The sequence below is a fragment of the Giraffa tippelskirchi genome, chromosome 4 (assembly GCF_054371585.1).
Source record: "Giraffa tippelskirchi isolate mGirTip1 chromosome 4, T2T-mGirTip1v1.2.pri, whole genome shotgun sequence".
In the NCBI taxonomy this organism is placed as follows: Eukaryota; Metazoa; Chordata; class Mammalia; order Artiodactyla; family Giraffidae; genus Giraffa; species Giraffa tippelskirchi.
Window position 1 is genome coordinate 73,318,925 of NC_137278.1, and position 15,498 is coordinate 73,334,422.

The window sequence follows — 15,498 nt, forward strand, 5'->3', positions numbered from 1 at the left end:
AGAAAAATAACCTATTGTTAGTACCATGTACTAAGATCCTATGTATCAGGCCTTTGTTAATGCTGATTATTTTAAGCAAACACTTTTTTCAAGTGCTGAGACAAATAAGGAATTATTTGATTTAGAGCAAGGATAATAGTAGTACTCTAAAGCAGGATACTTTCTTCACATGATGTAGCTACTCATTTTTTTAAAGTTTTTCTTTTTGACAGTAACCATAGTAATTTTACCCAATTGCGCTATATTATCTTTTGTTATGCAACAGAAAATTTTCTTTTTAAAAAATTTTACTTTTATAAAAAATTGGATAAAAAGATGGTCTTTTAGTGATAAACACATGTGACTTTTACGTGAATGTCTTTGAGTTTTCTATTTTCCTTAAACAAAACAAGATAATTATATAGCTCTATCTCAGATGACCATCATTTGGAGACATGTTTATAGCAACGCAGTTGAATTGTCTGTTCAATAGATACCATGTGTGTGTTTTTAATCCTATTTGTAGTATGAGGAATGATAAATAGAAACATCTCCGTATGTGAGATACTTTTAAATGGAAAACTTCAAAATCTATTTATGAAAATACGTGACACATCTAGGATTGTTTGACAATTCAGTATGATCTGTTGCCACAGGATAGTTTTTAAATTGTTTTAAAGCAGTTAAGAAGGTTAGTAGCAAATTGTTTGAGGAAAGTTTGTTTGTTGGCAGCCTCCCGCCCCTCCCCAACCCCAACTCCCTCCAATAGCCTCTGTGCCATTCCCTATCTTGGTTTATAAAAATCAGGAAAGTTTGCCCTTATATAAAGAAAATCTCTTGTTAAAAATGACTATGTTACAGATAAGAATTACTTACTTTAAGGAAAATCAAGCAGGAGAGTGTGACCTATCACTAGCAAACAGTGTCCACAGCTAGTCCAGCCTTTTGATTTGTTGATGGCATGGATTCCTTGAGATGTTGAATAGCAAGTGTTTCAAACCTTACCGCCTCTTTAGGCAAAACTTTTTAACTTTTTAATATTTACTTCATTTCTGGCATTCCACTGGAGGTGAGGTATGGCAGCTATTTGAAGAATGTATGTGTAAATATATCTTTGTGTTTGGAAACAAAGAGCCACACTGAAATTACAAAGTGATTAAAATGGAATTTAGTAACCCAAATTGGAATCTGGCTGGATTCATAAGGGATCTGATTCTCCCTACACTTTGACAATGTGCTCTTCACCAAAGTGCAGGTGCTCACACTTGGCCGATGATACAGAAACTCACAGCAATGAGAATCAGGAAAATTGAGTGTTAGTCCAAATGTTTACACAGAGTGTTAAATAAAAACTACTAAGGTAAGAAGTTCAATACTTTACATAGGTAGTAAACTATGCATATTATTTTATTTGTAACCCCATGTGTTGAGATGGGACACTATTAAAGGTTTAACAATCACTTAAAAAGCAACAACCAACAAACGAGTATTCAATTTGGTACGTAAACTGAATAATTAAAATCAAATGGAAGCAATGCCTAAAGTAACTAAGATAATTCACAATCAAAACCATTAGTTCAGGCTCTACTTTTTGGAAATATGATAATTCAACATAGGCTAACCTAAAATGTACCTTTAAAGATCGAATAAGGATATAAGCAAAATATTAAATAAGATGTCAGGAAGTCCCTAGGACTTCAAACTGATTACTTACATGCAAAAAAACTTAAGTAAGTTTGAGTTCATTCATACATGATCTTATTTGAAGCACTGTATTTTCATTCACTAGCAAAATTCATGTCAGTAAGATATTTTTGAAGTATTTTATTTTCCAGATATTTCACTATGTTTTTCCAGTGATTAGCCTGAATTTCTGTGGAAACCTAAGTTTTAAGTGAAGACATGCTTCTGAAAATAAGGCAACTTTTCTATAATCTGTTTATAAACAGGAAAAAAGAAATCTTTGGTTTTAGTTAAAGTGGCTGAAAGGATTTTGCAAAAAAAAAAAAAAAGAGAGATACTAAAGAACCAAAGCAATGAAAAGGTTCTTCATAAGCAATGGGAAACTCCAAACCCCATCAAGGTCAGTAGAGTACCTAAGGCACCTCAGGTTCAGATGATACAATCATCTTTGCTTAGAGTTCTAATAATTTATATACAGGATTTTTACCATCTTAAGAACATGAAGCCGAAAAGGTAATGTCCAACAGTAATTACTGTAAGAAAGAAGAAAATAATAGCAGTTGATAGGAAGAGACATTAGAATCCATATTTAAAAGATGAGAAAAATGAGGCCCAATCAAGAAACAGAGATGACACTAGAGTGTGTGTTTCTAGATTCCTCGTCCATTTCTCTTGCTGCTAAGTCGCTTCAGTCGTGTCCGACTCTGCGCGACCCCATTTCTCTTAGGGCAGGGCAAATTCTAGATTTTAACTTTATTGGCTAGGAAACCATGTGTGAAGAGTTTCAGATATGTGAAGTGAAGAAGAAAAAAAATTCCCATCAAATCCCCAAAGGCAAGCTGGAAATAAATATATAATACTTTACTGTCTTAATTCCTTTATATCATGTGTTGGACAACTTGGCTAATATACTAATTGAGTTATACAATTCTTTCAGTTCTATCTAAAAATAGCAGACCAAAATTAAATGAGAAAGTTACATCAGATTCCATTTGAGCATACATAAGGCCATGATACTTAACACGAACCACCGCTTCTTGGGAGAAAGAAGATATCCACTGTCCAGTTCAGGAGAGAAAGCTCCTGACCAGTTATCCAGCAGATTCTCCACTCTTTAATGGGGAAGATGATGCTTATAAAACCTCTACAAAGCTCACACACAAGACAATACATCCTAGATTTGTGACTGCTATGAGCATTTAAGGCTGTCATTTTCAAGTATAAAAGTTTAGTGTTCCATTACCCAATCTGTGCAATAGTCATAGCTATAAGCTCAAATCATGGAAATTAAAAGAAGCTCACCAAAGACATAAAGAAATCATAATTTAGGCAACAGCAAGTTTAAATGTAGGAAAGGCTGGAGGGAAAAATTATGTATTAGATTATGCTTCTCTGAACTGCATCAGTTGTTCACACTGAATCTTTGTCTAACACACTGTCCGTTGCATGGGATTTGGACTAAGGTAGATCAACAGCAGACCAAACAAGGAAGCTTAATTAGGTAACAGAACTGTCATTAAGATGGTTCACCTCTAACACAGTTATACGGCCTGTTTCCCTAGAGAAAAATTAGAAATGGCTCCAGTATACCAAATGAGCTTCACAGATAAACATGAAAAAAACTTTTTTAAAGCAGGACCTTTCACCTCAGGACCACCATGCACTGCTCACGGATGATCAATAAATCAACGTTATTTACTTCTGGCTAGAGGTAATATTGTGAAATGTAACATGACTGGAGAAAAATGGGTATTTCGAAGCCAGTGCGTCATTTAACTCATACTCTAGATGTGTACGTTAAGTTGTAGTTCTGTAACTTCTACTGTGGTTTCAATATCTATGTCTGAAAGGTGACATCAGTTTTATTATGAAAGCAGTTGCTTTGTTATAAATTCCATGTAACATGCTTGAATTCTAGGTCATTTGTCTTTACATGATTTAAAGTTTCTTGTGGTTTGGTCAGCATACACACTTTTTGTTTCATTTGATATACAAGCCAATGTGGAAATTAAAAAAAAAAACTACCAACTAGTTCAGAGAGCTAAGTTGAGTCCAGGATTATGACAAAGTCTGACCCAAAGTTTTAATCTGTAATCTCAGCATGTATCTCATGCAGTCTGGGGAGCATCAAACTAAATCTACAATCGCCAGAAGCCTTGTTACAGTTGAATGCACATTAACTAAAATGTGTACATTTTTAGTGTTCATGATAAATGCAGTTATGACCTTATTACACTTTTGGCATTCTTTAAGAAAGCACGTTAAGCTTTAATATAGAAATATTTAGGTTACACTTGTGCTCAAGTAATAATAAAACATTTGTTCTTTTTGATCTCATACATTCTCTCCTCAGGAATGGCCCATCTCCTGCACGCTTGGAGCAACCTTTGGCTACGTGGCTGGCCTTGTCATTTCACCACTCTGGATATACTGGAATAGAAAGAAACTCACATACAAGAACAATTAATTGGAGCAAAGGGAGAAGAGATTTGTTTGTGCAGATTCCATAAAGACTGTGCAGAAATGTATATGGTCTAAGCCAGGCAGTTCCACTTAACAGCACTGTTTTTTATGTAGTTACATGATGTGATTGTAGCTTTTTAAACTATGAAACCCCTGAGAGATTGTACCTTCTAGTTGAAATAAAGTATTTATAATAGATTGTGGCTTCAGATGCTGTTTGCTGCTTCTTGGACCTTTAAGAAACATTCTTAATGAACTTTTATAGAATTCTGAGGGCAAGGTTGGTTTTTTTTTCCTTTCAAGTTTTAAACTGCTCCATTATTTATAAGAGGTCTGGGTACAGCTGTAGCATTTCATATGCTTTCTGAGAGAAATGGACAGTTTCCTTGGCCACTGAAGATGTTTCTCACGTAATCAAACAACAGTTTATACATCTTGATCCTATTCTTTTTTTTACTGTGTGTTTCTTTGGAGTTAAAATGGCTATGATAGCCTCATCAAAAACAGTCTTCAATCCCTTCTGTGTTAAAGCTGAACATTCCACATAGCAGCACGCACCTATCTGTGAGGGAGAAAAAAAAAAATCACAAATATATAAAATCTTTTTTACACAACTGGTACCACACAGACATACCATTATAAGGAAAATCATAAAATGCAAAAGGAATGAAATCATATTTATGACTCCCTAGAGATAGCTGTTAAAATATTAGTGTATATATCCTTGCAGACTTTCTCTGAAAAATTCTTTTAATCATCAAATGTTTACTGGATACCTATTATATGCCTGGCACTGTTTTTAGGTGCTGGGAATCATGTCTATGAACTGAGCAAAACCCCTGCTGTGTGATGCTTATATTTGCTTAAGTTCTCCTGGGGGAGGAACACAGGAAGGAATACAGAGATGGTGGCACATGTGATGGGTTAAAAAAGAGAGGGCGGGAGAGGGTGCCCATGACAGTGGTAGTGATGGTCAGTGAAAGCTGCTCAACAAGGTAAAGTGAGGGATACCTACTGGCAGGGTTTCCAGCATACAGAGCCACAGACGTAAAGATCCCTGATGCAGGAACATGCTTGGAACATTCAGGGGGGCAGGACAGAAGCCAGAGTGGCAGGGGAGAGGGTGAACAGGGGTAGTGCCAAGAGATGAGGTCAGTGAGGTAGCCTCAAGATAGTGACTTCGAGTAAGGACTTTGGTTTCTACTCTGAGAGGGGCCCCATCCATCCATCCATCCATCCATCCATCTATCCATCTGTCTGTCCATTTATCGAAAACTTAAAGAGCACTGATTTGCCAAATCAGAGGAAGGAATTTGTTCCTTCCTACAACAAGGAACAAAATTAAGTCCCTATGCAATTCTCAATGAAATGTATTTTAGAGGAAGAAGACCATGGATTAATAAATATAGAGGTAGAAGTGGTTTGGAGAAAAATGGGGAAGGAGATAGGGAGTGGGGACAGGTCAGGCAAGATCTCATTGAGAGAGTGATATTGGAGCAGAGATCTAAAAGGAAGTGCTTTCCTAGTAGCTCAGCTGGTAAAGAATCTGTCTGCAATACAGGAGACACCAGTTCTACTCCTGGGTCGGGAAGATCCGCTGGAGAAGGGATAGGCTACCCACTCCAGTATTCTTGGGGTTCCCTGGTGGCTCAGCTGGTAATCTGCCTGCAATGCGAGAGACTTGGGTTTGATCCCTGGGTTGAGAAGATCCCCTGGAGAAGGGAACAGCTACCCACTCCAGTATTGTGGCCTGGAGAATCCCATGGACTGTATAGCCCATGGGGATAGGAGTGGGGACCGGTCAGGCAAGATCTCATTGAGAGAGTGATATTGGATCAGATATCTAAAAGGAAAGTATGAACAATGTCTACATCAGGAAGACTCCCAGGCAGAGGAAGCAGTGAAAGGGCAAAGGCCTAGAGGCAGAAAACAGGAAACAGCATGGAGGCCGTGTGCCTCGAGCACAATGAATGAAGCAGAGGTGGCTGGGCCTGGATGCCACAGTGGGGGTTTTATTCAAAGTCAGCTGGGGAGCAACTGGAGGATTCTGCACAGAGCAGTGAGCTAATGGAGCTTCTATTTTTAAAGACTCAATGGCTGCTGTGTTGAGAACAGGTTAACAGACACAGACAGAAGCAGAAAGGTGAGTGAGAAGCTGTTTCAGTTAATCCAGGCAGAGAGGGAAGGAGCCTGGAGCAGGCTGCCAAAGGAGGGGACAGTGAGGAACATAGGTATTCTGGATATATTTGAAAGCAAAACAAACAGGTTTTGCTGAAGGATTCACTGTATGGTATGAGAGGAAGAACAAGGTCAAGTGTGACTTCAAGGTTTTTAACCCGAGTAACTGGGAAGACAAGCCTGGAGGATGAAATTGGGAATTCTGTATTGGACGTGTTAATTTTGAGATGCTTACCACCAGGATGGACTTGTTGGATGAAAAGTTGGACTACCAAGTCTAGAAGTCCAGGCTGCAGATGGGAATTTGGGAAGCTCAGTAGTAGATTGTTCAAACCACAAAACTGATAGAAGCTCAACAGGCCTAAGGACTGCATGTGGATATAGAAGGAAAGACATCCAAGAAGCTAAGGGCTGATCCCTGGACTCTCCAACATTCAGAGACAGGGAGACGAGGAGAAGGAGAAGAGGCCAACGAGAGAGGAGAAAGCCCAAGAGAGGGCATTCAAGGAAGCCAAGTCAAAGTGTTTCAAGAAGGGACCAATTGTGCCAAATGCTGCTGACAGGTCTAAAAACGGGATCATAGTGTTTTGCAACCATTTTTTCCCCTTAAACTTTATAATAAGCATGAACATTGTAATAGATACATTAGTATAAAATTGTAATAGATGCAGGATTTTTTGTTTTTTGCTGTTATAAACAATGCAGCAACTTTATGGCCATCTCTTTAAGCACATCCTATGTAATTTTTTTAGGATACACTCCTACCTATGGAATTGCTTGATCGAAAGCGTTCGTGACTTTAAGGCTTTTGCATGTTGTTGAGGCTGCTTTTACTCAATGACCAATAGAACCACAGAGCACCCACTTCCTTGCCCCATCGTGTGTTAGTCATTCAGTCATGTCCGACTCTTTGCGACCCCATGGACTGTGGCCCACCAGGCTCCTGTCCATGGAATTCTCCGGGCAAGAATACTGGAGTGAGCTGCCATTTCCCTCTCCAGGGGATCTTCCCAACCCAGGAATTGAGCCCAAGTCTCCCTCATTGCAGGCAGATTCTTTACTGTCTGAGCCATCAGGGAAGACCTTGCCCTGCTGGGACAGTGTTTTTGCCAATTTTATAGATGGAAACTGAACTTACAGTTGACCACTAAGGAGTATGAACGTATTTCTTATCTTCTATGGAAATCCTCATTTTTTGAAGAATCTGAGTCCCTTTTCCTATTGGAGTATATCTATATCTATCTATCTATCTATCTATCTATCTATATATATATGTAAAATTCCCAATATATGTATACCTGTCTTTCTCTGATTAATCCATATGCAGGGGGGCTCCTGTAAACTGATATTAACCCATTTTTCTGCCACAAATGTCAAGTTTGTTATATGACTTTAAATTTTATTTCTGGTATTTTGATATATTAAATTTTTATGTAGTTAAATCATCAATGTTTTCATTTATGACTTTTACCTTTATGACATTTAGAAATTCCTTCTCCCCCAAGATGACAGAATTTAGTACTTGGAATTTCTAAAGTGACTTGTTAGTGAAACTATTTCTCTTTTGCTTTAGGAAACACTATCCTCCAAAAAGTTTTCTTGCTTTTTTCTGCCTTTTGGTAGTGTTTTTAAAAAGCCCTTATTAGATTCCATTTCCATTAAAGTCATAACATCTAAAAATAGAATCCAATAACGTTAGGGCCAAATGGAGAAAAAAGTATGCCTTTCTTTGGGGAAAGGAAGACTATAAGTTAAGAGGCATTTTGTGCATCAGAGTTATATTTTTAGAATGATAATATTTTCCACCTTTCATAAAAAGATTGCAACACATTTCCTCTCCTACCCAGCCATACTTTTTTGTTTTTTAACTGCAGATTTAAATTGCCCTCCAATTGCACTCCACTGCCTACTCCATGAGTCTTCACTGAAGACAGGGCCTGATTAAGAAGCCCTTTTTTCTGACACCTCTTTCTATACATGACTTATTAGGAAAATATTGTTGGCAGTGTAGCACAGGTTTGAAGATTGGAGTCAGGTCTTTACTGAACTCAGCTCTGCCATTTATTACCTGCAGGACCTTACAAGCTACCTGACAAGTTACATGACGTTGCCATGCCTCTGTTTTCTCCTCCAGAGCAACTGGTCAATCGACCTCACCGAGCTGATGCAAGGATTAAATGATCGAATGCATGTAAAACACTCAGCACAGTGCCCGGCATATGGTAAATGCACAATAAATACTTGCTTCTATTACTACCTTAGCTTCATTTACATTTATTTTTAAATTCTGTAAAGGTTGCATTACCTCTTTTGCTAGTTTCTGTCCTTGCTCCACACATATAGGTTTTTCCTTCATATCATTCAGTCTTGCTAAAGTTTTGGGGTCATCTCGGAGATCAATCTAGTTAAGGAAAGTTGATAACATCCCATAATAGCATCAGTCTTTAAAGATAAAACATGTAGTACCATTTAACCCCCACATATAAAAAAAAAGATTACAAAGGAACTTGATTTTTAAAATGGACTAATACAGTAATTGCTTTCTTTTGACACTACCTTTCCCAAAAGTGTGACAGAATTTATTATAACTAACAACTGAGATTAAACACATATCTCATTTGCTAAACCTTGGAGCCATCATCTAAGAGCAACATCACGAGGCAGGCCAGGAAGGTTATTCTTGAACAGGTAAAATTAAAACATACATACCTGAGTTCCTATTAATAAAAAGGGTACATTTGGTGCGTATTCTTTAAGTTCTGGTACCCACTCCTCTTTCACATTTTGAAATGAGGCTGGATTCACCACAGAGAAGCATATAAGGAAGACATCAGTCATTGGGTAAGATAAAGGCCTCAGACGATCATAGTCTTCCTAAGGAAGAAAGAAAAACCTCATTATTTCCATCACTGTGAATTTACTAATAAATATGTACATTAGATTAGATGGTCAAAAAAGCATGGTCGGGACTATTCCACAAATGAACACAATTGCATTCATTTTTGCTGTTCTCCTTTTGGAAGTTCTAAACACCAGGGGGGTAAAAACATGACAATATCATTAACAACTACAAGGAAACTTTGAGAAAATACATTGTGATGACCACAGTTTTCACTGGAAGCATCTTTAACTGAAAAGTTTGCACACAGAATTGATTGTGGCTAAATATCTAGGTACAGTCATGTATAATAACTAGTATTATATACTGAATGTTACTATGTAAACATACCAATATGCTCTCTCATGTTACTTATTTAATCCTTGTAACAACTATGTGACATAAGAACCACTCTCTCTGTTTTGCATTTGCATAATCTGAGGCGCCCAAGTTAAATGACTTGTGTAGGGAAGCATAATAAGCAGGTAAAGGAAACAGGATTCAAACACTGGGAGCTTCACTCTAGAATCCATGCCTTAACCACTATACATCTTCACTGAGACCTTAAATCTTTGTTTTCCCTATTTATATAGTTTTCTTAATTGTGTGTATGTGTGTACATGTGCACGTTTGTGTGAAAAATTAAAGACAGACACACATGGAATAAATCTACAAAATCTGTCTTACTCCCCAGTTTCCATTCCTTTCCTGAACTGCAGATTTTTCAGATGTGTCTTTTCTGTTGTTTTTTGTGCATGTATATGCCTACAGCTGTATGTATTTAAACATCTGAACATAAAAGCGACTGTGCAATCCATATTGTTCTGCACCTTTCAGCATGTCTTGGAGCTGGTGCCAGACCAGAACACGTTAGACTGCCATATGATTTTAAACTGAAGTATAGCTGATTTACCATGTTGTGTTAGTTTCAGGTGTATAACAAAGTGATTCATATATATATAATGAGTATGTATGTGTGATTATACATATATGTGCATGTGTGTGTGCTGTCACTTCAGTGGTGTCTGACTCTTTGCGACCCTATGGACTGTAGCCCATCATACTCCTCTGTCCATGGGATTCCCCAGGCAACGATACTGGAGTGAGTTGCCATGCCTCCTCCAGGGGATCTTCCTAACCTAGGGATTGAACCTGCATCTCTTATATCTCCTGCAATTGGCAGGTGGGTTCTTTACCACTAGAGCCACCTGGGAAGCACTATTTCCTGGAGTTTGCTCAAATTTATGTCCATTGAGTCAGTGATACTATCTAACCATCTCAGTCTCTGCTGCTACCTTCTTCTGCCTTCAATCTTTTGACAGACATACAATTTTAAACTGCTGCTTCATATTCTACAGAAGAGCTGCACTATCAATGGCTGTTTTAACATCTCTCCATCACAAAAGGCAGTGAATATCCTGTTTGCTTAGATTATTTCCCAGGACACAAAATTCTGCTTGCTTACATTCCAGGGAGCGAGCAGAATCAGGATTCCATTTTTGTCAGGGCTAGCCTCTCATCTGGTTTCAAGGAAATTTTATTTTTGGCCTAAGCTGCCACCCCTCTTAAATGACCCTTCACTACTAGAACTGCATGAATGTAGAACTAAAGGCGTATTAAAAATATCTTCCACTCGGAGTTTCAGTGGTAGTATTTCTCTCATGGGACGATTTTCCTTTCATGTCATCTTCTGACATTTTTCTTACTACAGTGTTACACTCAAGCATATTATTATCTCCAACTCTTGACTCTGGAGTTAACCCTTCTGGTTTTTTGCAATGCTTTCTAAGGGCACACGTGCAGTCTGGGGCCACGGGTATTGAAAGGTTTCTCAGGTGTTGGCTCGGGACAAGATGGGAGATGCCATCTCCAGTCTTCTTAAGCATTTGTTTTTAAAACTGGAAGCTTCTAACTGGTTTCGAAAGCAGAGCTCTAGTGTTAAGAAATTATTAAAGATGAGCTCAAGTAGAATGGGCGTGAACCATGTTGGCACCCCAGTCAATTACAAAAGGACGATTATCAAAAACATGTTTTACAAATCACTTTGAGTCCATTCACGTAGAATGGATAGCTAGTGGGATGCTGCTGTAGAGGGCAAGGAGCTCAGCTCAGGGCTCTGTGATGACCTAGAAGGGTGGGATGGGGGGGGGTCCAAGAGAGAGGGGCTATATGTATACACACAGCTGATTCACTTTGTTGTACAGCAGAAACACAACATTGTAAAGCAATTATACCCCAATAAAAATAAAAAACTAGATAAGCAAAAAAAAAAAACAAAAAAAAACCAACACAACCACATATCAGTTTGAGCGTTAAATAGTACAATTTGTTGCATTAAGTATACTTTCTGTACTCTACTCCAATTTCAAACTGCATGTTAAGAAGGAGAATTAAAGGGACAGCATCTGATCTTAGCATTCTCCCTAGCAGCTGTCCGTTCGGCTCCTGAGCAAACTTGCACACAGCATGGTTAGGGAAGGAGGGTGGGGTTCTTGCTACAAATTCCTCCTCCACCATATTTCGAGATCTAGTTTTCACAGAATTAGAAATGAAAATACTATCTCATAGGATTATGAGGAATAAATAAGATAACACAACTAAAGCACTCAGCAGAGTGCCAGGCACATAAAAACTCTTTCAATGCTTTAACGTAAATTCTTCAATCTCATGGGAAACTGGTTCTCCTATTCTCTGCCATCCACACAGGGTCTCATCAATCCCATATCAGTCCTGGCTCTGCATCTCTCTCTCTCCAGCCACAGGAAAAGAAACTCTTCTAGTGAGAAACACAACTTTTCTACCCTGGCATCAAAACACACGAATGAAACTGAGGTCTCTTAAGGACAGTATAATTTTCAGATTACTATAAGAGAATGATATATTATTACTGTACTAATTAGTCATTTGGAGACTCAAGAGCCTTAAGACTATTTACAACGTAACCCTCCAAAAAGAATTATATATTTTTCAAGAAAATCAAATTAGATTTTTTAAATGAAAAATTTATCTCATCAGGGAAACAGAATATGCACTCTTTCTCGAGGAGGGTATTGAAAGTGAAAGTGAAAGTCACTCAGTCATTTCCGACTCTTTGTGACCCCATGGACTCTACACTCCATGGAATTCTCCAGGCCAGAATACTGGAGTGGGTAGCCTTTCCCTTCTCCAGAGGATCTTCCCAACCCAGGGATGGAACCCAGGTCTCCCGCATTGCAGGAGGATTCTTTACCAACTGAGCTATGAGGGAAGACATAAAAAGTAACTGAATGGAAAGTTCTCCAGAAATGCTTAACATTCATCCAAATATTCTATAGAACATAAGTCTACTGCAAGCATTCTTTTCATAACCTCAATGAGAGACATGTGGGCACAGAGGAAGGAACCTAGACTAATCATTTCTAGATTTGCTAAATTGTAGATTTTTGTTGCAAAAGTTAAAATATGAAGAACTGAGGTTGAAAAAAAAAAGACTAGTGTGTGTAGAACTCCTTGGAAAGAAATGTTACTTAAGTCTGAACTATCTAATATGAACTTCTTCTGCCTATAATCTCCAGCTAAACCATTGGCAGTGATTATCAGAATGAAACCTTTCTGCTTCCATCTAGTCTAAGTAATTACAAGTCCAATAATAGATAACAAATATAAAAAAAATAAATGATTCCCTGTGCATGCTGTACCATGCATCATATAAAATTGTTTACATCCACTGCACAGTATCTTGAGAGAACACAATGTGCAATTTTAGATTTGGGGATAAATAAATTGAAGCATGTAACCCTTTCCTCCCCAGCTATATATTTAAAATTTGACAACACAAAGAAAGTTAAATGTGGAACTGCCCTTTCTTTTAAAAGTCCTAATTCCTCAAAGTCAATTCTCATGTCCTCCTAATTCACAAATCAATTATATTTTATTCAAAAAAAAATTTTTTTTAAAGGTAGATATTTAAACATTTCAGCCTGGTAATTGAAATATTCTCAGTGTATTAAAGACAACTGTCTTACATCAAAAGCTGAAAAACAATGGTGAACTTGGTCAGTTCGGGATTGCTGAACTGCTTAGTAAAAGCTTTAGTTTCTTAGCAACTGGCTGAGTACCAGTGGGATCCATTTTCTTACAGTGGGTTCTCGTAGCTCAGTGATTGATTAGACACTCCGTGCTCATCAAGAGTGCTTGACCTGTGAGGATGACAGGCTTCACCCTTCAACAGTATCACAGTTGACGATCTGACAAGAGCCCACAGACAATGAGACCAATGAAACACGCTCTGAGAGGAAACAAAACACCCTCAGGTGCAACAGAGGACTGGAGCAAATGGCCGTCAGTCAGAAGAGCCCTTTTAACACCCAGCTCAGCCAGCAGTGCTCTTCAGGGTGCCTACTTCCGCACCACCTTTGTTCCCTTCATGTGGACCTGGGTGCGCCCTCCCACTTCAGTGAGTTCTGTTTAAAACACGTTTTTAGAATGTGTACACCTACTTAAACTACATATCCAAAATATGTACTTTAAGCAAACCACTCACATTGGGTGGTGTAGCCTCTGCCATGCTTTTTGTGGTATTCTATCACATACTGGTCACTGAAAATTAGCAAAGATGTTCCAAGGACATGTACACACAAATAAAAGAAATAATCACCCCCTCTGGAGCTCATATTTAGTTGGGAATTCAAGACATGAATACAGAAAAAGATAGTCAGGTACAGCAATGGGAGAAAGAAAAGTGTAAACTCCAGCAGGTGAACATATAAATGCTTAATCAAAAAGACATTAGTAAGCACCTACCATGTGTCCAGAATGTGCAACCATCAGGGAAATGAAGTAAGGACAAGATTCAGCCATTTCTAACTTGTAACACACTTCACAAACATTTGCAAAATGCTCATAAGACATCTGCAATGTTGAAAATGTGGCAACGAGCTTGAATGAGCAACAGCACCCACGGTGTGCCCGGGTACCTCACTAGAATTTTGCATACCTCAAAGCCATAGCCTAGAACAGGAGAAACTGTGGTGCTGATGAGAGAACCTGCTAAGGTTGGCATTGAGGAAGAAGAATTGATAGAGAAGAGACAAAAACATTTATAACGGTTTTTGCTCTTAGGGCGTTCACAGCAAGGGAAACAAACCTATGCGGACATTATGTTACAAGTCAGAATGTGGTGAAAACCAAGGGCAGTAATCAGGAGGCGCTAAGAAAAGACTTCTTAGAAGAGGTGGCATTTGATTTGGCCCTTACAGGAGGGAGAGGATTGGAACATATCTGGCGTATTAGCATGTGCCTTTTGTCAAATCACTTATTTCTTAGAGCTTTTGTTTATCAGTCTGTAAAATGGGAGATTATCAACAACAAGTGCTTTGAAGACTATAAAGTGCTATAAGAATATATTATGCTTCCGAATAATCCAGGATGTTACTTTGATTTAGAAAATAGTTATTTATCAAAACCTGTAAGAGTTTTCCTCTTTAACAACCTAGAATGAGAAGTGGGACCACAATTGAATAATTCTTGTAACAGTCAAGTCCCAGACTTCTAAAGTCTAAAACAGCTTCTGACTACTTCAAGATATATAAAATGTAAGGCAACTGAATAACAATGTCCCTGACAACTGGTGGCTTGTGGTAAATGAAGGAGTAGTCATCTCCATCTGAAACATCTGTTTCTGGTGAGAAGCCCAAAATAGGTATCAGGCATGGCTCCTGAACCACTCCAACCCCCAAAGGGTGCCACACTAAAGCCAAGAGGACACATGGGCTGAAGCTAGCTTCTGAAGATGAAAAGTATTCTGTCAGAAATCTTATAAATTATCAACATTTCTATAATAATTCTTGGTGATAGCAGTCTATGAAACCTCATCTTCTTTGTGTAGTTCTTTTGTCGTTTTCATGTTCATTTTGTATTTCACTTTGTGAAATATCACTTTTCAGCCCCTAAAAGCCCCTAAAATAACTTTTTCAAGGAAGCTGGGTTGGGTTCTTTGGAGGAGTATTTCGGTAAGTTTGGTTCAAAATGCATTAACAATGAGTTTATTGGACTAAATAAAATTTAGGGAGAATTTTTTTTAGGTGCTAGAAATTCATAAAAGGTCATTGTTTTTCAAAAACCTAAAAAATTTTTTTTGACTTTAACATCATTTTTCCTTCCTTTCTTCTTTTCTTCCACCCTCCCTCGCTCCCTCCCTCCTTCCCTTTTTAAAAAACATCTTCTGTTCAGTTGTGAAATGGTGTTTACTTATCATAAGCCTGATTAGTTCCTGGCAAAAGAGTTTTTGAAATTGAAGGCTCAGCTTCTAACTTTAAGTAACTGTCATCTTCATATAT

General features: G+C 38.1%; 2 protein-coding genes across 3 annotated transcripts in view; one reads left to right on the plus strand and one right to left on the minus strand.

The window, feature by feature from the left end:
- Positions 1–4,323, plus strand: part of PIGF (phosphatidylinositol glycan anchor biosynthesis class F) — a 36,267-nt gene extending 31,944 nt beyond the window's left edge. For both annotated transcript variants that reach the window (XM_081592025.1, XM_081592026.1), the window contains exon 6: positions 4,016–4,323. In XM_081592025.1, coding sequence (XP_081448151.1) covers positions 4,016–4,129 — 114 coding nt within the window. In that variant the 3' untranslated portion in view covers positions 4,130–4,323. The remainder of the gene's footprint in view (positions 1–4,015) is intronic.
- Positions 1,369–15,498, minus strand: part of RHOQ (ras homolog family member Q) — a 39,981-nt gene continuing 25,851 nt past the window's right edge. The window contains exons 3-5 of the mRNA XM_081592027.1: positions 9,013–9,177; positions 8,609–8,704; positions 1,369–4,687 (exon numbers count right to left, since the gene is read on the minus strand). Coding sequence (XP_081448153.1) covers positions 4,532–4,687; positions 8,609–8,704; positions 9,013–9,177 — 417 coding nt within the window. The 3' untranslated portion in view covers positions 1,369–4,531. The remainder of the gene's footprint in view (positions 4,688–8,608; positions 8,705–9,012; positions 9,178–15,498) is intronic.